Source organism: Hibiscus syriacus, unplaced genomic scaffold (assembly GCF_006381635.1).
Source record: "Hibiscus syriacus cultivar Baekdansim isolate YM2019G1 unplaced genomic scaffold, ASM638163v2 tig00007238_pilon, whole genome shotgun sequence".
NCBI classification, from domain to species: domain Eukaryota; kingdom Viridiplantae; phylum Streptophyta; class Magnoliopsida; order Malvales; family Malvaceae; genus Hibiscus; species Hibiscus syriacus.
Window position 1 is genome coordinate 4314 of NW_024062131.1, and position 25137 is coordinate 29450.

Here is a 25137-nt window from a genome sequence, read left to right on the forward strand (position 1 = left end):
CAAACTTTCTTTTCAAGCTACTAGCTTCATTTTTCCAGTATTTAGAAGACCTCTTCAGATTGTAATTGCTCGGGACTTGTTCTTGATATCATTTTCTTAAATCTCAAGCTCAAAACAAATTTTCTTCTGTTCCTTCTCTAACTTGTCTGATCTATCCTTCTGGGTATCAACATCCAACTTCTATTGGAATCTTTCAGCCTCGAATTCCCTTAGACTTTATTTTAGCTCCTGTTTTTCAGCTTCAAATTCTTTCCTTGCTATCTCTAACTAGGAGGGAACATGCTTAAGATGTTCTTCCATGGTTCGAGTGTCTTCATGGTCTGGCACTGGGATGGTGTCATTTTTCCTTAACCTTCGTCATTCCAAATAGTCAGGTGTAAGCATGTCCTTAGCGGACACGACATCCATACGAAATATTTTCTTTTATGACTCAATTACTTCTTTAACCTCTTTCTTGTAATTGTCTCCATGATATGAAAATTTTGATCCAGATATTCTGTGTGTTATTGGGATAAACTGGCGTGCCCCATACTGTCGAAGTGCTAAAAGTGGAGAGTATCCGACTTCTCCCCATAATTTGACTAATGTCATAGTTTTTGAGTCTCCACATCAGAAAAGAATGTCACTATGGGTTACCCAGGGGGCACTCCAGACAATATCCCTATCCTGAAGGTATGTGAATACCTTTATCCATTTCTCTTATGAGACACTTTATTTTCATTTCAGGGTGAGGAATTCCCCCAAAGGAGAATAAGTGGTGTTGAATCGACAATATGAAATCCCCTTAGTCTTCCAAAAGTGATCATGGATCTAAAGTTGGAGAAGCTGTGCGCACCCTATAAATATTCCTCCGCTAGTCTTTCTGCAATGGTTAAGGGAACGAAAAGTTTCAGCTAAATTTTTCGGTGCTGGATTTACTCGTTTCAAGAGTTGTTTAAACAGTTCTACCACTTCTGCCTCAATGTATCCCAAAGTCTTTAGGAAATAACCAAACCATAAATGCCCAGTGCAAAAAGGTTCATTGCTTTCCATTCATTGGGATGATTCTTCATTAGTTGCTTGGTATGTGTCCAAACAATTCCTTCCCCACTACCTTTTTGTTGAATCCGGTCAGTTACCCATTTCTTATCTACCCCTCCAGTTTTGCTAATTTGTTCTTGAAAGGTTGACTCTTTTTGTGCTTGATGTAAACCCGATCCATTCTGATTCATTCACAATGCAACAAAGTAGTATATTCTTCTATTATGGGTACCATGTCTTATTGGTTAAATGTTAAGCATTTTTACCCCGGATTCCATAATTGTACTAAGGCTCTGAATAGGGGCTCATTTGTTTTGACATAGAGTAGAAGTGAAATATCACCATACCACTGGCAGAACTTCATTTTTTGGTCATTTTCCAGTTATCCCAAATGCTCTGTAGTTCTTAAACATCGTTATGCTTTAGGCTGACAGAAGCATAACCAACCAGATCTGTCACATAGTTTTCTTGCAGACTGTCTCAGTTTTCTTTCTGAGTCTTTTCGGACCATAGTCGTACCTCGACATTTTTCACCTCTTGCATTACAACCCTTTTGTCCATTAATGCAGATTATTTATGTGTAACAAACAATTTTTTTGTGGATAAATTACCTCTTTTTATGATGCAAATGATAAAAAAAACATACATGAAAGAAAAATTAGTTAGTAAGATAGAAATAATAATGATACAAATAAAAAAATGATATATTGCATGATAAAAGTAAAAACATCCTAAGTTTTGAAATGGAGTTTCGGGGTGGGCTCTAATTCCCTGTAGCCTCTCGGTTTAGGTTCTAAAAAGAAGGTATCTGAGTTCTCCTTGCTGGTGTCTACTTGGGCTTGCCAAACCCTCAGTCCTAAGCTCATTACAAGCCTATGTGGACCAAGTTAAACTCGAGATGATACATTCCCTTATGTCTATTCGGAGAATAAATTCACACGAAGACATAAGGTATATGAATCCCGAAGGTTACTTGCTAGGCTTATACGGAGAATAAATTCCCACGAAGGCGTCACTTTCACCTCCACTTAAGAAAAGGTTTGGATCTTGGGTATAGAGTCTGAGATGGAATTAATCTGAAATCATTAAAAAAACGTCAGTACAACTATTTATTTGAAAAATAATCAAAGGTAAGTAATAAGGACCGAAAAATTACATTAAATTTAAACTTAATATTTTCACTTAAGAAGACAATCGAAAATTAGTCTTAGCCTGACTCACTTACATGTCCCCAGCGGAATCGCCAAGCTGTTGCAATCGTCTTTCGGATGGGCCTGAAATTAGGCTTCGACTTAAATAAATGGGTTAGAGTCGCCACCGATCATTTATTTCTAAAATAAAAACTAGGTTGATCGGTACATTGGTTTATTTTCTTATTTGATCTGCGTCTTACCAAAAATATGTCGGGTTCGAGAGTCGGTTACAGTCAAGGAATGATTAGCACCCTTGTATTGCCCTTTCGGTACTAATTTAATTTCAGTTGTCTTAATTAAGAATATTGTAAGTTAAATTAAAAGAGTAAAATTTCGATCCAAATTACTTACCTTTAATTGATTTAAAAGTACTCCTAAAAGATCAAAAATATGTTAAAAAAAAGTGTTGAATTTATCAAAGAAAGAGAATCAAAAATTAAATTATAATATTTACAACGAAATAAAAAATATATACATGCCGAGAAATAGAAATTAATGGAATGTAAAATAGAAATAAATATAAAAAAGATAAATCGCACATATTGAAAACATAAAGTAATATAAACAATGCAAAGAAAAAGGGTAATTAAACTAAAAAAATCAATTGCGATCATGTACACACAAAGACAAAAATTAAATAATTAAAACAAAAATGAGAGAAATACAAAATAATAAAAATAAATAAATAAATAACAAAGGTTGGATCAAGAACTCATAAAATACAATGGCTTTAAAAATATAATTAAATAAACATGAATTGGATAAAGAGAATACCAAATTAAAAGAATGAATAAAACGGTGGCGAATTTAAAAGAAAAAAGAAATCAAAATTAAATTTAAACCATGAAAAGGATTTTTAAAAATAATAGAGGGACCGAGGCTACAATTAGCCCTTACCTGATCAAAAACACGCAGATCTTGGAATGAAAAAGGTCGGGTTTCGGGTCGGCAATAAAGCCCAAGTTTGATAAACATGTTTTATTTTTTCTTCTTCCACTCAAAACATATCAAAAACAAAAACTCAAAATGCTCTGAATTGTTCTTCGTGTTCTTCATGAACATGAAGAACATTCAAACCCTAACCCATATTCCGACTGACACCGCCTCGCCGGTCACCGTTCATCGGCGGTGAACCCAAAATATTTTTACACCGTTCGAAAGCCTATCATCTCTTCTTTTCAAAAATCTGATTTATTTTCACAAAAGAGCCTCGGGGAGGGCTAGATCTGAGAAAAGCTTCTCGAAAAACCCTCCCCCGATCATCGGCCGTTCCTTTTTTTTCTTGGTTTTTTATTCAAAAAAGAAAGAAAAAAATAACCCAAACACATATATACAAGCGAACAATCGAGAATGACAAAAAGTTACCTCTTTTATTTTGTTTCTTTTCGAAGGTTACAAGTCTCTTTTTGCTTCAATCTTCTATCTTTTTTTGTTTTCATTTTCGTAAGGATTTATAGCATTAAGAGTCCCTTTTTTCGTTCGATTTAGAGTTTCATTAGGATATAAATACATGAATTTTGTTGTTTTTGAATGCTATGAAATTACGTTGCTGGGTTGATTATTGTTGTTGTTGGAAAAAGTTTTTCCCACTAGGGGATGGTTTCTTCAAATTGGCCGAACTCCACGGCGATTGAGGGCTATTGAAAAACTTAAGATCGGTCTCTAGTTTTGGCCATTGTATTGGCTGCAGATCCACCAACTGAGGATCGTACGACGCTTTTGATTGAATTAAAAACCCTAATTCAATGGGTCAGGCTAACTCAGGTCGAGTCGATGTGCTGGGCTCCTGGCCGGGTCGGTTTGCCTGCCCGGTTGGGTTCCCTGTTGGGCCTCTAGGACTATTGGACTTGAACCTATAGGGACCAAAATAAAAAAAATAAATAATAATATAATAAATACTAAAATATAATACATGAAGATGTTTTAAAAATATTTTCAAAAATTATATATTATATATATTTTCAAAATGATTTCAAAAACTATATTATATATATATATTCAAAATATTTTCAAAAACTATATTATATATATATATATATTTTAAATTGTTTTCAAAAATTATATATTATATATATTTTTTCAGAAACATTTTCAGAAACTATATGTTATATATATTTTCAAAATATTTTCAAAAACTATATATTATATATACATTTTTAAAATGTTTTCAAAAACTATATATTATATATATTCAAAATATTTTTAAAAACTATATTATATATATATGTTTTCGGAATGTTTTATAAAAAACTATATATTATATATTTGTTTTCAAAATTTTATAAAAACTATATACTATATCTTATATATATATAAAAAAATCGGACGAAAATGAGTAACTACAGATGGTTATCGGTCGATTTTGTTTAATGTATATGTTGCATTTTTGTGTCAGTACTTTGTGTACTTTAGGCACTATATGTGCCTTTATAGTTTTAATAATGAGTTTGTGACTTACCATTTCATTATATTAGTATAGTGTTGTTGTCACTACAGAACCTATGCTTTCATTTAGCACTTATATTCAACTCATGTACGTTGCATTCTCATCTATAATACATTGGGAAATAAATGGATATTTTGGAAAATACTGATTGATGGGTTTCCTGGGCATACTAAATATTGTTTCGTAGGTTATGTGAAAGAAACTTGGTTTACCAAGTCATTTTTATGTATTATTATGATTTATACGATTAAATTTGTATTTTGATATTTTATGATATACTTATATTTTGGTTACACCTCATTTATATTATTATGCCTCGTTAAGTGAATACTTAGTGTGTGGTGGTTTCATGCATAGCTAATAGCGTACAAACGAAGTAAGGAGTGCAACTGACATCGTAAATCAAGGGTTGCCTCATCAGTAGCAGTATGACATCTCTAAATGTTTATTTCGATATTACTAGTTGGCTTGTACTTAGATATGTTGTGATGCTCTGATAAGATACTTGATATTTGGTTGTAGTATTATATTATGTTTGAACTTAAATTACTGTTTGATGGATTTTACATGTTATTTTATATATATGTAGTTGAAGAACGTTTTATAAAATATATTAATAAACCATTTATTTAAAGAAACAAAATTTTACTGGTTTTCTAGTACAAAAATGTTTTAAAATTCATGTGACATCTGTGACTCGTGTACGGGGACGTATAAAGAAATTATGTGTTATATTTATTAGTATCAGAGCTACAGGTTTAGCCGATTCTCTATCAAAACTGGGTGTATTTTACATTAAAAGGGTATACATGCCACTAGGATGCCAAAGTTATTGACATGTTGTCGTTAGGATATGATTTATGTTACTCCTTACTAACCTGAGTTGTTATTATTATGTGTGTCATATTAGATGTCAGAATCTGTGAATTCACAGAGAGCGATCAAATAAGAAGTTTGAGAAGGGTCGGGTAGCAAAAGTAATGAATTTAATAGTGATCCTCTGGCCCAGTTTGGACACGCTAGTGCACCTGTACATTAGGACGTGCCAGTGCAAGATCATAGAACTTTTATGCAGGCTCTCGATACGATCTTAGCTTGATATCAACCTCCTCTATCTCCCCCTGCTTCTCCAGCACCTCAGATGTTGATTCCGAAAGAGCTAAAAAGTTTAGGAGCACTCGAGTTCAGGGGAAACGAAGATAAAGGTCCCATTGATGTTGACTTATGGCTAAACGACATCAAAGTGATGCTTGAAAATCTTCACTGGTTAGATTCTGAAAATTTGGATGGAGTTGTATCTTTACTTCAAGGATCAGCCAGAGTGTAGTGGACGAACACCATGATGTATGCTCCGCCTGAGCAAGTGACTTAGCAATTCGTTCAGGATGAATTTAAGAACAAGTACATCGGTGAGCAGTTTATATGGACAATGCTACTGAATTTTCTTATTCTGAAACAAGGTGATCGAGCAATACACGAGTATGAGGTTAAGTATAACAAGCTAAGTCATTTTGCTACTGAAGTAGTTCCCAATGACAAGGCTTGACGTGATTGGTTCATTGAGGGATTGAGGCCTAAGATGAAAGAGATGATGTTGGCTTTAAACTTGCCTACCATGCAAGAAGTGATAAACCGAGCTAAGGCAATCGAAAGAGCTCAAGAGGAGAATTTAGCAGCAGAGCATGTTACGCAGACAAGGAAAAGAGTTGGAACATCTTCAACTTCTTATCATGCCAAGAAAGGCAAGGGTTCAGGTTCCCGATACAATAATTGAGTTGCTTTTGTTGTAGTATCACAGAAGAATAAACAATCACAATCATTTGCTGCTAGTTTAGGTAGAGCATCCAGAGAATGAATACTCTATGTCATACTTTAGGCAAATTTAACCGTAGAGTATGTAGAGTGCTCAGTGGCGCTTGTTTCCACTATGGTGAGACTGGTCACTATGTTTGAAATTGTCCTAAGAGATCCGGAGACAAATAAGTGCAAACTAAGAGATCAGTAATAACCCTTCAGAGAGGCAGAGGAAGACGTATATCCAGAGGAAAATTCGAGTCAATCGAACGACCAGAGACGTGGGGAGTAGCCAAAATATATAACTTTAAGACTAATGAGGATCGGGATGACCTGGATATTATACATGTACATTTTTTATGAACCTTTGTTTGTTTTAGTTGCCCTGGTTCTTCACTCTTACATTAGTACAAAATTGATTAAATAAAAGAATATTCCATTAGAATCGATCTCTAGTGATATGATAACAATAAATCCTTTGGGTTATAGTGCTAGAGTGACTCAAATATGTAGAAAATGGCCTATAAAGATTCAAGAGGTTGTATTCCCGATGAACCTGGTGGAATTGCCTTTCGATGAGTTTGAGATTATTGGATTGGTTATCTCCACATCATGGATGGATTGATTTTCGCAAGAAACGATTATTTTTTAACGATGTGGAGGGTTAAAAAATTATAATAATTGGTGAAAAAGAAAAATCATCATCCAATGTGATATCAGCAATGACTGTAAAGAAAATGATGTCGAAAGGGTGTACAACTTTTCTGACTAATGTATTAGACACTCAAATATCGAAAGCAAAATTGGATGATATTCCAACAGTTTGAGAGTTTCCATATGTTTTTCCGGAATAATTTATGGGTTTGCCTCTAGACCATGAGGTTGAATTCAAGATTAATGTTTACCCGAGTATTGAACATGTTTCTTTGGCTCCATGTCGAATGGCCCCAACTGAGCTAAGAGAATTAAAGGTCCAATTATAGGAGCTGCTCGATCAAGGATTCATCAAACCCAGTGTTTTACCTTGGAGAGCACTTGTACTTTTTGTGAAAAAAGGATGAACTATGAGATTATACATAGATTATCGACAGTTAAATAAGGTAAAAATAAAGAACAAGTATCATCTTCCGACGATTGATGATATGTTTGATCAACTGAAAGGTCCAACAGTGTTCTCTAAGATATACCTTCGATCATGATACCACCAATTAAATATTAAAGAGGAGGATACAAACACTACGAATATGTAGTGATGCCATTCGGTTTGACTAATGCTCCTGCAACATTTATGGATTTGATGAACCGATTATTCCAACCTTACCTGGATTAATTTGTGGTGGTATTTATTGATGATATTTTAGTATATTCAAAGTCGAGGAAGGAGCATGATGCTCATCTTTGTATTGTTCTTCAGATTCTTCGAGAGAGAAAGTTGTATGCCAAACTGTCTAAGTGTGAATTCTGGTTGGTAGAGGTTACTTTCCTTGGCCATGTTGTCTCCGTAAAAGGCATAAGAGTATATCCCAAGAAGATTCAAGCTATATTGGATTAGAAACCCCTAAAGAATGTTTATAAAAATTAGAGTTTCTTGGGACTTACTGGTTATTATCAAAGGTTCGTTAAGAACTTTTTGATGTTAGCTTTACCACTAACTAAATTGTTAATAAAAGATGTGCCTTTTGTTTGGACAGAGAAATGCCAAGAGAGTTTTGAAGCACTAAAGAAGATTTTAATAGAGGCACCAGTGCTTATATAACTGATTCGGGTAAAGACTATGTGGTTTTTACTGATACATCTCATGATTATACAAGAAGGGAAAGTTGTGGCATATGCCTCAAGACAGTTAAAGACTCATGAAAGAAATTACCCGACACATGATTTAGAGTTGGCAGTGGTCGTGTTTGCTTTACAGATTGTTGTCATTATATGTATAGTGTGTGGTGCTATATTTATATGGATCACAAAAGTCTAAAATATTTGTTCACTTAAAAAGAGTTGAACCTGAGACAAAAAAGATGGATAAAGCTTTTAAAAGATTATGATTTGATCATCGATTATCATCCAGGGAAGGCTAATGTGGTAGTTGATGCACTTAGCTGAAAGACTTTTGTAGCTTTACGCGTTTTGGATGAACATTTATCATTAAAGAAAGATTACACCTTGATTGTTGAACTAAAGTTAAAGTCGATGATTTTGGATCGGACAAAAGAACTACAAGTAAAAGATGAAAAGTGATTGGCAAGAATTGCACAAGTAGAAAAAACCAAAACTAAAGACTTTGAACTCAGGACTGATGGATGTTTATATTATCGTGGAAGAATTTGCATTCCAGATAATGAACAACTGAAGAAATATATTCTCTCTGAGGCACATTATAGTCCATTGACTATGCATCCAGGTGGAAATAAGATGTATCAGGATATAAAGAGTCGATATTGGTGGCCTGGCATAAAAAGAGCTATCACAAAGTTTGTTCAAAATGTATGATATGTCAACAAGTGAAAGCTGAGGATCAAGTGTCTTCTGGATTGCTACAACCGATATCCATTCCTAAATGGAAGTGGGAACGAGTCACTATGGATTTTGTTAGAAGGCTACCTTTGACACCCAGTAAGAAAGACTCAATATGGGTGATTTTTTATAGGTTGACCAAGACAGCTCACTTTATTCCAGTTCGAACAGATTACTCGGGATAGATATGTTGAGTTGTACATAAAAGATATAGTTAAGCTACATGGAGTGCCTGTATCGATAGTATCTGACAGAGATCCAAGGTTTACTTAAAGATTCTTGAATTCTTTGCACAAGGACTTGGGTACTCAATTGAATTTCAGCACGACTTTTCATCCGCAGATAATGGTCAGTCAGAAAGGACTATTTAGATATTGGAGGATATGCTAAGGGTGTGTGTGATAAAATTCAAAGGATCATTAGAAAAGTATTTGCCTTTAGAAGAATTTTCTTATAATATAATTATCAATAGATTATCAGGATGGCTCCGTATGAAGACTTATATGTGAGGAAGTGCCGAGCACCATTAAATTGGTTTGTGCTAAAAGATCGAGATCTAGTTGGCCTTGACTTAATGAAACAAATTGAAGATAAAGTGAAAGTTATCCAAGATAATCTTAGGATAACTTCCAATCGACAAAAGTCTTATGCAACCTAAAGAAAAAAGAGATTGAATATCAAGTGGGAGTTAATGTATTTCTTAAGGTATCGCCTTGGAAGAAAGTATTACGGTTTGGATGCAACGGAAAGCTGAGTCTGAGATTTATTGGAGCTTATGAGATTTTAAAAAGAGTCAGACCAATAGCTTATCAGTTAGCTTTACCTCCCGAAATGGACAAGATCCATAATGTTTTTCATGTGTCGATGCTCAGTGTCGATCAAATCCGTCGCATATTATCACCCCGGAGGAAATAGAGATTTGATCAAATTTGACCTATGAAAAGGAACCGATTGATATTTTGTCTTGAGAAATCAAAGAACTGCAGAACAAGACGAATCATTTGGTTAAAATTCTTTGGCGAAATCATAAAGTCGAGTAAGCGACCTGAGAAAGATAAGAGGACATGAAAAGACAATATCCTCACCTCTTCACATTAGGTATGTACTAAAATTTGAGGATAATTGTTTTTAAGGGGGGAGAGTTGTAATGCCCCAAATTTTGGTTAGTGACCAAAATATAAGTTTTGAAAGTTTAGTAGCCATAGTATAAACTTTGGAAAAGTGTAGGGACTAAAGTATAATTTTAAAAAGTTATGTAATTCGAGCCCGTAAACGAATAGTTTATCCCCAAGAATGACGTTTTTATGGGAATCAGATTTTTCGTATGGATTTTGTATTAAAAGCTATAAAACGATAAAGTCCTGTAAGAAATCGATAAATTGGATCGAATAGAAATTTCGGGAAAAATTGAAGGATGATAAATTAGGCTTAGAAAATATTATTTCGATATGTTAAAATGATGGAAAATATTATGGATCATTGGATTTGAAGATTTATTTCCATGTTTAATTTGGACCATTGGATTAAAGTGGTAAGATTGCGATTTTTAGAAAGTTGCTTGGTAAAATTGGAAAAGGGTAAAATAATTTGTTCATCTTTAACTTTTGAAAAATGATAAGGTTGATGTGGCTTGGTTGGATGGTAATTATTAAGTTTCATTAATGGCAAAATGGACATTTTCATTAAATGAATATTTTATTCATTTAAGCTTAAATAAAGATTAAATTCACATGAAATTAAAGGAAAATTTCATGAAGATTGGTATTTTTTAGCCACCATTCCATGAGTCCCCAACCCAAGGTAAGAAAATTTTATTTTTCATTTTCGAGCAATTTCCTTTGGTTTTTGGATCGTGCCGTGAAATAAAAAGTTATTATAAGTGAAAAACACTATCATTTGGTACAAATATTGCATGTTAATCTTGTTTGTGTTCAAAGATCCCAAATTCTAGGGTTTATGTTCACATTAGGGTATATGAAATTAATGAAGGATTTTTATGTTTTTGAGGTTGCAGAATCTTATACAAGCATGATTGTTGATTAAAATCACTTGTACATGTCTATATAAGCCTATGTTGAATTCAACCAAACCCTAACTTTAGAGGAAAGATGTATTTTGATGAAATTAAGTTAGGGTTTTGATTCTAGATATCTTGAAATGTTGAATAGAGGTTGATTTCATACTTGAATCAAATGAAAATCATGAGAAATATACACCTAAAATATTCGGCCATGAGGAAATAAGTTGGGAAAATTGTGGAAAATTCCATGGATTATAAATAATATTTGGAAGATTCTATAAGCTTTAGAAAAAATTTGGGTCATTTTGTAATTTTTCAAAAGTTGAGGGACCTATTCATTAATTTTGAAAAGTTATTAGCTGATTGAGTAATTACTCAATAATTGATGTAAATTACTGTTTAAGGGCTAAAATTGAATTTAGAATGTGAAATTAAGCTATTTTGTAAGTTTGCAAAGTTTAAGTATAAAATGTGAATATTGAGAAAGTTAGTGGCTTAAGTGGTAATTATGGCATTGTTGAGGTATTGAGCTGGAAATTTAATGCTCGAAATTTATTGGGCTTATATAGGCTTGAATTTAAGAATTTATGACAAGGGCCCATTATGAATAAAAAGGAAAATTAAGATGAATTTTAAAAGAATTAAAAATAATAGTACTTTTGAGTAGATCGTGATCGAACTCGTGATACGAGTGAAGCGAAAAGCAAGGAAACATTTCAACAATAATTGGATTTCGATAGTAAGGCATAATAGTGAGGTATAACAGGTGAGTGCATTTATTATGTACTAATATGATATGAGGATGAATTGCGATGAGTCAACCTCGATTGTTTTTATAAAAGCATGATTTACCATTTTTTGAAATATTTTCATAAGGTTTATGAAAATGATTTTATAAAAAAATTTAGTGTATGAACTGCCCTAAAATAGATGGATGACTTTATATTATTTTAACAGCTATCGATGTTTCAGAATAAATGTTTAATATACGAATTTGATTTAAAGGCGAATTATATGTGCATTGAGAGTCATAAGTGCATTTTGACATACTTGGAGTATGATGGTTATTGATTATTTTTTGTTTAATGCATATGTTGCATTTTCATATCAATACTTTGTGTACTTTTGGCACTATGTGTGCATTCATAGTATTCATAATGAGTTTATGAATTACCATTTCATTATATTAGTATAGTGTTGATGTCACTACATAACATATGCTTTCGTTTAGCACTTATGTGCACCTTACGTACCTTGCATTCTCATTTGGCATACATTGGGCAATAAATGGATATTTTGGAAAATACTTATTGATGGGTATTGTGGGCATACTAAATATTGTTTTGCATGTTATGTGAAAGAAACTTGGTTTACCAAGTCAATTTTATGTATTATTATGATTTATACGATTAAATTTGTATTTTGATAATTTAAGATATACTTATGTTTTGGTTACACCTCATTTATATTATTATGCCTCATTAAGTGAATACTTAGCGTGTGATGGTTTCATGCGCAGGTAATAGCGTACAAACGGAGTAAGAAGTGCAGCTGACATCGTAAATCAAGGGTTGTCTCATCAGTAACAATATGACATCTCTAGATGTTTATTTTGATATTATTAGTTGACATGTACTTAGATATGTTGTGATGCTCTGATAAGATACTTGATATTTGGTTGTAGTATAATATTATGTTTGAACTTAATATTATTTTTATTTAAAAAAACAAAATTTTACTTGTTTTCAAGTACGATTTTTTTTTAAATTCATTTGACATTTGTGACTCATGTATGAGGACGTATACGGGAAATGGGTGTTACATACTACATCACTAAAAATATGATAATTTTCTTTTCGTCACGTATACAATGAAATTATTTTGTTATTGGTGTCGATATGATTTATTAATGACATAAATGTACATAATTTAGTGACATGAATAATTGTAACTGATTACAAATTAAATGGTGATGTTATCCATTAGTGTCACTAGATGTTTAACAATACATGACGATAATAAATACATTGTCACTTTTAACATTTAGCGGCACACCTAGGGTGACAATCTTCGTGACATCGGCTTTTACGTCATAAAATACATCTAGTGACGTAAATTGATGTTTTAGTGACAATAACCTGTTAGAGTTTGCCCAAAGACCAATCATATGATGATTGTAATAATACATTTATTTACATTGCCAATATTATTTTCAGTTATATGTTTGTGTTTAACATAAACTGAAAGATTATAAAGTTCATATAACAACATTATTAAAAGATCCATAGTCAAATATTATTATGAGCATGGACAATAATAATATGCTTAAGACTAACATGTTATTGATTGATGACAAGGAGTTGTCATTGACATAGAGATGTCAGAATTGATACATTTATTGGATTGACCCATCATGAGCATATGTCTTGGATTATTATGTAACGACCATAACATTTCTCATGGTGATCACTATATGTATGATCCTCAGACTTGAGATCAATGTCATTCCAACATATATTGTTGTATGTTTTGATACAGTTAAACATGCTCCATAACTGGTTGCACTATAAAGATTGTTATTGAATATATCTTGATATATGTAGTGGGGTGTATATGGTTAAGATAAGATTTGTCCTGCCTACATAATAGGAAATATATCACATGCTATTTGATTGAGTGAGACTAGAAATGCATGGTCATGCTTGAATAAGTTGATATGTGATATCACAAATTATTCGTTAATTATAGTCTACTCTATATAACAAGAAACAATAGATGGGCTATACAAGTGTGACTATTCTAAGACTTGTGCCTATTCTAGATATAAAAGGAAAAAAAGGATGTAATACATAAAAGAGTTAATCACGAAGATGATATGTCGAATCATAATTTCTTGTAACTTAGGTGACAATGATATATTGCTAGATGTCACTCATTGTATGTAATATTAGAATTGTTCTAATAATTACTACTAACGTTATAAGAACCTACAGGGTCATACCCTAGGATTGAAATGAGAAAAGATGTACAATTTGTTGTACGTTACTAAAATATATCTAGAGTTAAGATATGTATATTTGATATACATATGAGTTTAATTATCCCAAATATAGTAAGTAAGCATTAAAAGAATGTAATTTATATTACAACTCTTTTAATTGATATATAATTCAGAATAATTTAATAAGTTTTTAAATAAACATTAAAGACTGTAATTCAGATTATAAGTTTTTAATGTATATTTAATTTTAATTAATTAAATAATATTTTATTTATTAATTCAAAATAACTTTAAAACCCCTAAGATGTTAGGGTAATTGATATATTTAAAGGAGGTAAGGTCTAGCAGTCGTTTTACTTCAACCGTTTTTCCCAAAACTGATTTTGGGAAAATAATATTTTGCTCTCAATCGGGTGAACTAAGTAGAGGCTGAAATGTGCTTTCGTGGAGGCTTACAATTTGAACCGCTCCTGATTACCACTTCCTGTTGCTATCTTTTTTGTTTTTCAAGAAACCCATTGTAAGTATTCACATCCTTTCCTTCGATTTCGATTTTACGTACTTGGATCGCTAGTGAGACCGTCGAGTTTTGTTTCCGCTACACCTTGGGGTGTGCCGACGGTCCCAACAGTGGTATCAGAGCCACTTGTATGATCCGAATTCGGGTTAAATTCTTGGTTGATGCAATATGTATGAGATGCATGTTCTAGTTTTATCATTTTCGGCAAATATGCATGATATCATTATTCGAATCAATTACCACAACGATTAATATGGTAATCTGTTAATATGTTTTTCAATTGATTTGTTGCTGCAAGGATTTTAAGAAATCCATATGTCAATCGTTGACATGATGATCCGTGGGAGTGTGATAGCAGATCGCGTTTAGCAGTGGAACAATGGTTGTTCCGATGTAGAAAACCTTCTGGATTGAAAATCCTAAATGCACGATTCTGTTGATAAGTTTTATCAATTCGTGAGGTTTTTCTATAGAAACGGAAGTACTGTTTTTTAAAAAGAAATCTCATCGGCCTAGGGGCTACGCCCCTTGACCCCTCATCAACAGTACAAATTAAAGGCCCATATTAATAATTTTTACCTAAGGCATAACAACGTGTATATATATATATGATATGTTTGTTTTGCACGATGTTTGACATGCATGGTTATAGCCCTTGTTCAATTTACAATGGTTTAATTTTAAATACGGTCTGTGAGTCGTGGATTTCTATATCTCTTTTATATTTCTCTTCTCATCTTACTCCCTCGTATGTAAAACGAGTTTCTTTTAAAATTGTAATCCTATGAAGATTCACAAGGAGTACAAGAATGACAAGAAGATACCTATAGAGAAGTCTTAGGCTTTAGGGTTTTTTGGTTCTCCCATTGGCTTAGGATGGGCCACCTTAGTTATTGTTTTGGGCTATATCCTTTGCATCTTATTTATTACTATATCTGTTATGTATGCAATACATCAAATGAGAAAATAAGAATGCATATTTATGAGATCAATAAAGGGCCTAATATTAAAACGGACAATGATGAGATAATTACGCAAATCCCTCTTTATAATCTAAGTTAACTTAACCATCCAATATTTACCCTCGTTAAGGCTTCGATCGATATTGTGTGGGCTTTACCAAAGCATTGGCACATAAATCTATCTTGGTTAAACATAAAGAATAAGCAAGTGATATTCACCGGTTGAGATATTGGTAATAACTTAGCTAGGTTATTTTAATAGGATTAGAAACCTAGAGGTTAAATATTTGGATAAGTCATGAGATGACTTGAACAAGAGTTGTTCACCAAAAGGAGAAGTTACATGAGATGTAACTAGTAAAGTGTTACTTACCTAAATAATCACTATCCTAAAAGAAAAGCCAAAGATGATTTAGGAAATTGATTTATTATGGATCCTCGCCCACTAGAAATATTTTCGTTGAATTTTTTTGAAATTAAAATAGAGAGAGTTTTTAATTTTTAATAAAATAGTGGGAGTAATTTGTAAATAAAGACCTATTTATAAATTTTAATTTGGTAAATTTACTTACTTTAATATTTCCATTGTTGTAGATTTAATGGCAAACAACACTTTATCACTGTGATCACTCCTTGAGAAAGATAAACTTGATGGCATAAACTTCCTTGACTGGTTTCATAATTTGAGAATTGTTCTCAAACAGGAAAGGAAGTAATATATCATTAAAGAACATGTTCCTAATGAATCGGCAACTAATGCTTCAAGAGTTTACAAAGACAAATTCAAGAAACATATGGATGATATGTTATATGTTGGATGTCTAATGCTTGCCACCATGACTCCTGAGCTTTAGAAGGAACATGAGGACATGGTTGCATATGAGATGATTCAAAATCTCAAAGAAATATATGAAGGGCAAGCACGTCAAGAGAGATATGAGACCTCTAAAGCTCTATTTCAATGCAAGAGGGAACTCCTGTAGGAGCTCATGTAATCAAGATGATGGGCTACATCCAAATATTGGAAAAGTTGGGATTTCCTCTCAAAGATGAATTGGCTACCGATGTTATCGTGCAATCGTTGTCAGATAGCTTTAGCCAATTTGTCCTTATTTTCAACATGAATGAAATTAACAAGACTTTGCCATAGTTACTTGGCATGTTACGAATTGTTGAAAGTAACATGAAAAAGGTTAGACCTAAGCCCATTCTGATGGTCCAAAAGGACTAAGGAAAGGGAAAGAAAAAGGTAATGGAAAAGTCTAAGGGCAATGGTAAGACCAAACCGAAAGGGAAAAATGCATTGAAACCCAAAGGGAGAGTTAGCAAGGAAGGAAAATGTTTCCATTGCGATAAGACCGGACATTGGAAGAGAAACTGCCCTGTTTACCTTGAAGAGGTCAAGAAGGAAAAAGAAAACGGAACATTTGTTTCATGTATTTATGTTATTGATGTTAATTTGTCAACATATACTTCTTGGGTATTATATACCGGTTGTTGTTCTCATATTTGTACTTCCGTACAGGGGCTGCAAAAGAGAAGGAATCTGCCTAAAGGAGACATAGACCTACGAGTGGCAAATGGAGCAAGAGTTTCTACATTAGCTATAGGGACATATGTTTTATCTTTGCCTAGTGGACTTGATTTAAATTTACAGGATTGTTATTTTGTGCCTAGTTTGACTAAGAAAATTATTTCTATTTCTTGTTTGGACAAGATTGGTTTTGAGATTATTATTAAGAATAATTGTTGTTCTATTTATCTCGATAATGTTTTTTATGGTTCGACTCAATTGGTTAATAGTCTCTATATTTTGCATCAAGAAAAAACCATTTATAACATAAATACTAAGAGATAAAAAACAAATGACTCGAATCAAACTTATCTTTGGCATTGTCGTTTAGGCTATATAAGTGAGAAACGTATATCAAAACTCCATAAAGATGGATTCTTAGATTCATTTGTTTTCAAACAATATGATGTATGCGAATCTTGTTTGTTGGGAAAAATTACTAAAGCTTATTTTAATAGTAAAGGTGAGCGAGCAAGTGATTTTTTGGGGTTAATACATAGTGATGTATATGGACCGATGAATACATAAGCCAGAGGTGGATTTCATTACTTCATTACTTTCACTGATGACTTCAGTCAGTATGGGTATATTTATCTTAAGCAACTAGGCAAGAGTATTAAGGCACTTCGATCAGACTGAGGTGGAGAATACTTAAGCATACAATTTGATGAACTCCTGAAAGAATGTGGGATTGTCTCATAGCTTACACAACCTGGTACACCATGGTGAAATGGAGTTTCTGAAAGAAGGAATTGAACATTGTTAGACATGGTTCGAATCAATGATTAGTCATAGTGATCTTCTGATTTCTTTTTTGGGACATGCACTTGAAACAGTCGCTTTCACATAAATCATGTTCCATCTAAATCTGTTCAAAAGATACCATACGAGATATGGACTGAGAAGCGTCCTAGTATGTCTTTTATGAAGATTTGGGTTATGAAGCTTATGTAAAACATCAAATGTCTATAAATCTCAAACCTAAATCTCATAAGTGTATATTTTTAGATATCCTAAAGAAACTAAGGGATATTATTTCTTCAACCCTAACGAGAACAAAGTGTTTGTTGCTCGAAATAGGAGTTTTTCTCAAAAGAGAATTTATCTCAAAGAAAGGGAATGGTAGAAATATTGAACTTGGAGAAATTCATGAACAACATATCAATGAACTTGAAGTTGAGTATGTTTCATAAGTTGTTGAGGAGCATTCAACAGATTTAGAAACACAACCACTACGTAGATCCATAAGAGAATGTCGTGCACCTTTGAGATTTGAATTTCTCATTACTACACATGGAGATATTCTTCTTATGGATCAAGATAAGCCCAGGACTTATCAAGAGGCAGTTTCTAGCCCAGACTCTGAGAAATGGTTTGAAGCCATTAGATTTGAGATGGATTCCATGTCAGTAAACCAAGTATGGACTTTGGTTGAACCGCCTGAAGGGGTCAAACCTATAGGGTGTAAATGGGTTTTCAAGAAGAAAACCGACATGGATGGTAATGTACAAACATACAGAGGGAGATTAGTCGTTAAAGGTTATCGAAAAATTCATGTTGTAGACTATGACGAAACATTCTCCCCTGTAGCTATATTTAAGTCCATTCGGATCATACTTCTAATAGTTGCATTCCATGATTATGAAATCTGGCAAATGGACATCAAAAGCGCTTTCCTTAATGGAAAACTTGAAGAGGATGTGTATATGACACAACCAGAAGGTTTTGTCATTCCAGAAATGCTGGAAAGTTTTGTAAGCTACAGAGGTCTATTTATATACTAAAGCAAGCTTCTCGAAGCTGAATATTCGTTTCAATGATGCAATCAAAGAGCTTGGTTTTATCAGAAATGAAGATGAGCCTTCTGTTTATAAAAAGGCTAGTGAGAGAATTGTTTCTTTCCTAATCTTGTATGTAGACGACATACTCATCATAGGAAATGATATACCTACTTTACATTCTGTTAAGACTTGGTTAGCTAGTTGTTTTTCTATGAAAGATTTGGGTGAGGCAGCGTATATCTTAGGAATTAAGATATATAGAGATAGATCATGACGACTTCTAGGTCTGAGTCAAAGTACATATATAGATAAAGTGTTGAAAAGGTTTGGTATGGAAGAATCCAAGAAATAATTTTTGCCTATGAGACATGGCATTTCTCTTTCGAAGGAAATGTGTCCTTCAAACAAGAAAGAGAAAGAACGAATAAGATTCCATATGCTTCAACTATTGGTTCTATCATGTATGCCATGATATGTACTCGACCAGATGTATCGTATACTTTAAGCATGACGAGTCGATATCAAGCAAACCCTGGTGAAAATCACTGGGTTGCGGTTAAAAATATCCTTAAGTACTTAAGAAGAACTAAGAATAAATTTCTTGTGTATGAAGGAGAGGAAGAGCTTAGTATAAAAGGTTATACTGATGTCAGCTTCCAAACTGACAAGGATGACTCACGATCATAATCGAGTTTTTGGTTTTGTCTTAATGGAGGTGCTATGAGCTGGAAAAGTTTGAAGCAAGAAAGAGTAGTTGATTCTACAACAGAGGCTAAATGTATTGCAGCCAATGAAGTAGCAAAAGAGGTTGTTTGGATCAAGAAGTTTATATTGGAATTAGTGGTTGTTCCCAACATATCAGATATTTTAGAACTCCATTGTGACAACAATAGAGCCATTGCACAAGCAAAGGAACCTAGATCTCATCAACGATCCAAACATATTCTTAGGTGCTTTCATCTCATTCGAGAGATCATAGATCGAGGAGATGTGGAAATATACAGAGTACATACGGATGACAACATTATTGATCCCTTGACGAAGCCTCTTACACAGAAGAGGCATGATTTTCACACTGAGTCACTCGGTATTAGATATGTGAGTGATTGGTCTTAGTGCAAGTGGGAGATTGTTAGAGTTTGCACAAAGACCAATCATATGATGGTTGTAATAATACATTTATTTACCAATTTTATTGAATAAAGGCATTGCCAATATTATTTTCAGTTATATGTCTGTGTTTAACATAAACTAAAAGATAATAAAGTTGTTGGGATTTTCGGATGCTTGAATCGACAATCGGAACGTTTTGCAAAGAGGGGTCAGAACGGTTTTGTGTTTAGGGAGTAAGGAGATTGAAAGATAGAGAATTGCACAGCGATTTATAGTGGTTCGACTTTCTCAACCAAAGTCTACGTCCACTACCTTAGCTCCTCACCAAGGATTTTCCAATAAATTCACTAATTTGTTCTTTCTTTTGAGGACAAAGGGATAACCTTACAACTCCCTAGTTTTTCTGGGCTAAACTAGAACCTTTCCCCTTTACAAAATGATAAGAAATGTAAATAAGAAAACCTCTCTAAGGTAGGTGTTTATAAGAATTAAGCTCACAAGAACAAAATATTTACAAGAGAAAGATGAAATAAGAATGAAAAACTCTTCTCTTGTGTTTGATTGCTTGGATAGTTGTTCTCTTGCTTCTTCAAGTGTCCTTAGCTTGTATTCTTGAAATGAGTTTGAAGTCGTATATAGTCATTGGGGATGTTTTAGAGACGTTTGGGGATGATTTTTCTGCTAAAAGAGGATGCCTAAGATAGGGGGTATTGGTACCTCTTCATAGGGTATCGGTACTACTTCATAAAATTCAAATTAAACTGGCCGTTGCAGCCAGGGGGTATGAATACCCCTGGGGGGTATAGATACCCTCCGAGCAATCTGGAATTTGAGCCTTCAGGGGGGGTATGGATACCCCTGCAGGGGGTATCGGTACTCTATAGCATTTTTGCTCAAATTCGAATTTTAATGTACTTTGAATTATTTTTGAAACCTTTTAAAACTTTGAATAAATTCAATTAAGTCCAAAAACATTTTGTAAATTCAATTCAAGTCTAAAAAAACATTTTGCCTTAAATTGTTATATCAAAACATAGTTCAACAAAAGTACATATAACAACATTATTAAAAGATCCATAGTCAAGTATTATTATCGGCATGGACAATAATAATACGCTTAAGACTATCATGTTATTGATTGATGACAAGGAGATGTCATTGAAATAGAGAAGTCAGAATTGTTACATGATTATATTGTTAGAGAATAATTTATTGGATTGGCCCATCATGAGCCTATGTCTTGGATTATTATATAACAGTCATAACATTGCTAATGGTGATGACTATATGTATGATCCTCATACTTGAGATCAATGCCATTGCATCATATATTGTTGTATGTCTTGATACAATTAAACATGCTCCGTAACTGGTTGCACTATAAAGACTGTTATTGAATATATCTCGATATATGTAGTGGGGTGTATATGGTTAAGATAGGATTTGTCCTGCCTACATAATAGGAAATATATCACAAGCCACTTGATTGAGTAAGACTAGAAATGCATGGCCATGTTCGAATAAGTTGATATGTGATATCATAAATTATTCATTAATTATAGTCTACTCTATATATCAAGAAACAATAGATGGGCTATACACGTGTGACTATTCTAAGACTTGTGCCTATTCTAGATATAAAAGGACAAAAGGATGTAATAAATAAAAGAGTTAATCACGAAGATGATATGTAGAATCATAATTTCTTGTAACTTAGGTGACAATGATATATTGCTAGATGTCACTCATTGTATGTAATATTAGAATTGTTCTAATAATTACTACTAAAGTTATAAGAACCTACAGGTCACACCCAAGGATTGAAATGGGAAAAGATGTACAATTTGTTGTACGTTACTAAAATATATCTAGAGTTAAGATATGTATATTTGATATACATATGTTAATTATCCCGAATATAGTAAGTAAGCATTAAAAGAATGTAATTTATATTACAACTCTTTAATTGATATATAATTCGATATAATTAAATAAGTTTTAAATAAACATTAAAGATTGTAATTCAGATTATATGTCTTTAATGTATATTTAATTTGAATTAATTAAATAATATTTTATTTATTAATTTGAAACAACTTTAAAAACCCTAAGATGTTAGGGTAATTGATACATTTAAAGGAGGTAAGGTCTAGCAGTCGTTTTTCTCAAAACTGATTTTGGGAAAAGAAAATTTTTCTCTCAATCGAATGAATTAAGTATAGGCCAAGACGTGTTTTCGTGGAGGCTTACGATTCGAATCGTTCGTGATCACCACTTCTCGCTGCTGTTTTTCAAGGAACTCATTGTAAGTATTCACATCCTTTGCTCCCGATTTTGATTTTATGTACTTGGATCACTAGTGAGACCGTCGAGTTTTGTTTCCGCTGCGCCGTGGGGTGCGCCGACGGTCCCAACATAACATAGATGCCACTAATAAGAAAATTTGTTGTAGTGATTGTTCCTCTTGTTTATGTCCTCTTTTCCCTCATATAACCCTCTTTATTGCTTTATCGTCTACTCCTTTGCCCACTCTACCATTGTTCCCTCCTCCGTTAAATCGATCATCCTATTCTTTTCCCTCTCTTCTAAACTTTGCACTGTTAAAATTGAACCCTAACGACTATAATCCAATCACAACAGCTTCAAACGACTAGAAACTCATTCCAACATATAAAAACACTCCCAGAACACTTGAAAAAGGTTACTACACACCCATCTATGAGTAAAGATAAGAGAAAAGTGTTTCAATTCTTATTTCCTTCATTTTCTCTTATATATAGTGTATTGAGCTTGTTGTATATCTTTTTATTCGTTTCTTCGTGAGATCAACTTTGTAAACACCTACCTTGAGAGGTCTTCTTGTTTACTCAAAGTAAATCTTTATAAAAGGGGACAAGTTTTAGTTTAGCTTTTGGAAAAACTAGAGAGTTGTAAAGGTTACACCTTTTCCTTCAAAGGTGAGAACAAATTAATGAATTTATTAGAAAATCATTAGTGTAGATGCTAAAGTAGTGGATGTAGACTTGATTGAGAAGTCGAACTACTATATATTTTGTTATGCAAATTGTCTATCTTTTTTTCTTTCACACCAAGAATTTTAAAAGGCTAATTCACCTCCCTTTTGTTTTATTTCAGTTGGTCCATAAAGCTTCAATAATCCCAACACAACCTCAACAACAAATCACTCCCTTAGACTTGGCAAATTTGACCTGAACTGACACTCGAAATAGACCCGAATATAATGACCCAAATTGTCTCGAAACCTAAAAAATGAATCAAATCGAAACTAACCTGAATCAAAAGCAACCCAAACCGAAAGCAACCTGAATTGCAAGTAACTCGAATTTAATTTACCCAAACCCGATCTGAACCTAACATTAACCCGATAATTGAGTTAAAGTGTATAAATATTTTATTTGTATTATTATCTATTTTTTAGCATGAATTAAATAACAAACTAGTAAGATAAAATCCAAGTATATAAATAAATTATTTATTTAATTTGAAATTTTAATTATTTTTATTAATTAAATATCAAAATTTAAAATTCATATACCTAATTAAATATCTAATAATTAAATAAATTTCAATTAAATTAAATTTATAATTAATTTATTCATTAATTAATAATTATGATAAAATTAATTTTTCTCCCCTAAATATTTTTTGTATAATCTAATTCTAATTACCTAAAATAATAATAACTTTATCATCTCAAAATGAAATTAATCTTCAAATAATTTAAATAATAATTTATTAATTCAATATTTCATTTTGAATTCTATTAGATAATGAATCAAAATTATTAAATTATGAACTCCCTTACCATTATTGGAGCAGGACACATATCACTACAACCAGCTAATCCTCAGTGGAGGAAGAGAGTGATGTCATGGAGGGGAAATGACTAACAATCAAGAGAGAGAAAAGAGAAACAATTATGATAACTCAATATTAAAACAATGATTCAAATAGTCAACAATCCTTAGAGTGGGTCAACCATGCTCTCAACTTTTTCGGAAAACTTTGAGGATCCCCGTAACCCTAAAAGCCAAGACGGCGCGACGAAGACCCGCATGATGCCGGAGGACCAAAGCCAGCCAAAGGCCCTCTTAGTCCGACTGGCAGCTTTCCAGCCCCTGAGTCTGAAATCATAAAGGATGATGAAATAGAAATTTTAGAAGGCGATGTATTTCATTCTGTGATCGATGGGACAATCTCAATCGACTTTTCGGAGAGAATTCAATCTTTGGCTGTTAAAAGTCTTGATTTAACAGTCGTGGTGAAATTGCTGGGGAGATGGATTAGTTACAACACTTTGCGAGGGAAACTCTATGATTTATGGAAGCTTGCTCAACCTTTCCATTTAATGGATATCGAAAATGATTATTTTCTGGTTACTTTCAGGACACAACCAGATTTCTTGAAGGTTATTTCGGAAGGGCAATGGACTATCTTTGGGAGTTATCTCACAATCGAACCTTGGTTGCTTGATTTCTCTACCTCTCAAACTTTTCTACGGAAGGTGGTTTCTTCGATCCAGTTGCTGGAGCTACCTGTCACCCTCTACAAGCGCATCATCATCAATGAAATCGGTGAATATATCGGACCTGTGATCCGCATAGATTACCAAACTGACAGTGGGAAACGCGTTCGTTTCGCGCATATGGCTATATCGATTGATCTCCAGAAGCCTCTAATCTCAAAACTGATTATCAATGGCAATATTCAAATTGTGAAGTATGAATCTTTGCCTACCATTTGCCACGCTTGTGGTAAGTACGGTCACATGAAAGACAATTGTCCTGATCTGAAATCAAGTGCAGCTACTGATATAGTTAAGAACCTGTAGCCCCTCGAGGAAAAGCAGATGACTGAATCTGCTACTTACGGCCCTTGTATGGTAGTAGAAAGAAGAAAAAGGAAACCTGTTAACAGCAAAGTAGAACTCGAGAACCAGCCTACAAGAAACACCATTGTTGCTTCGCGCTTCAACCCCATATTTTAAGTAGGTAACGATGATACTACTCCAGATATTCATGCTACAAACAATGGCTCAGATCCCGCCTCTTCTCGACCCCTCTCTCGTGGGAAGGAACCAACAGCGCCACCCACCAAACACCCGAAGAGCAAACCGACCATTCCCGTCCGCAGCCATTGGGGTTGTATCCAATAATCCTACCTTCCGATCTCAAGTTTCTGA

The 25137-nt window shown here is 33.3% G+C and overlaps 1 protein-coding gene across 1 annotated transcript; it reads left to right on the top strand.

Annotated features, from left to right (window-relative positions):
* The first annotated feature begins 627 nt into the window (after positions 1–627).
* LOC120201457 lies at positions 628–24786 on the top strand. Its single transcript, XM_039202068.1, has 2 exons — positions 628–672; positions 23986–24786. Exons 1-2 carry the CDS (start codon positions 628–630, stop codon positions 24784–24786), a joined length of 846 nt encoding a protein of 281 aa, XP_039057999.1.
* The last annotated feature ends 351 nt before the right edge of the window (positions 24787–25137 follow it).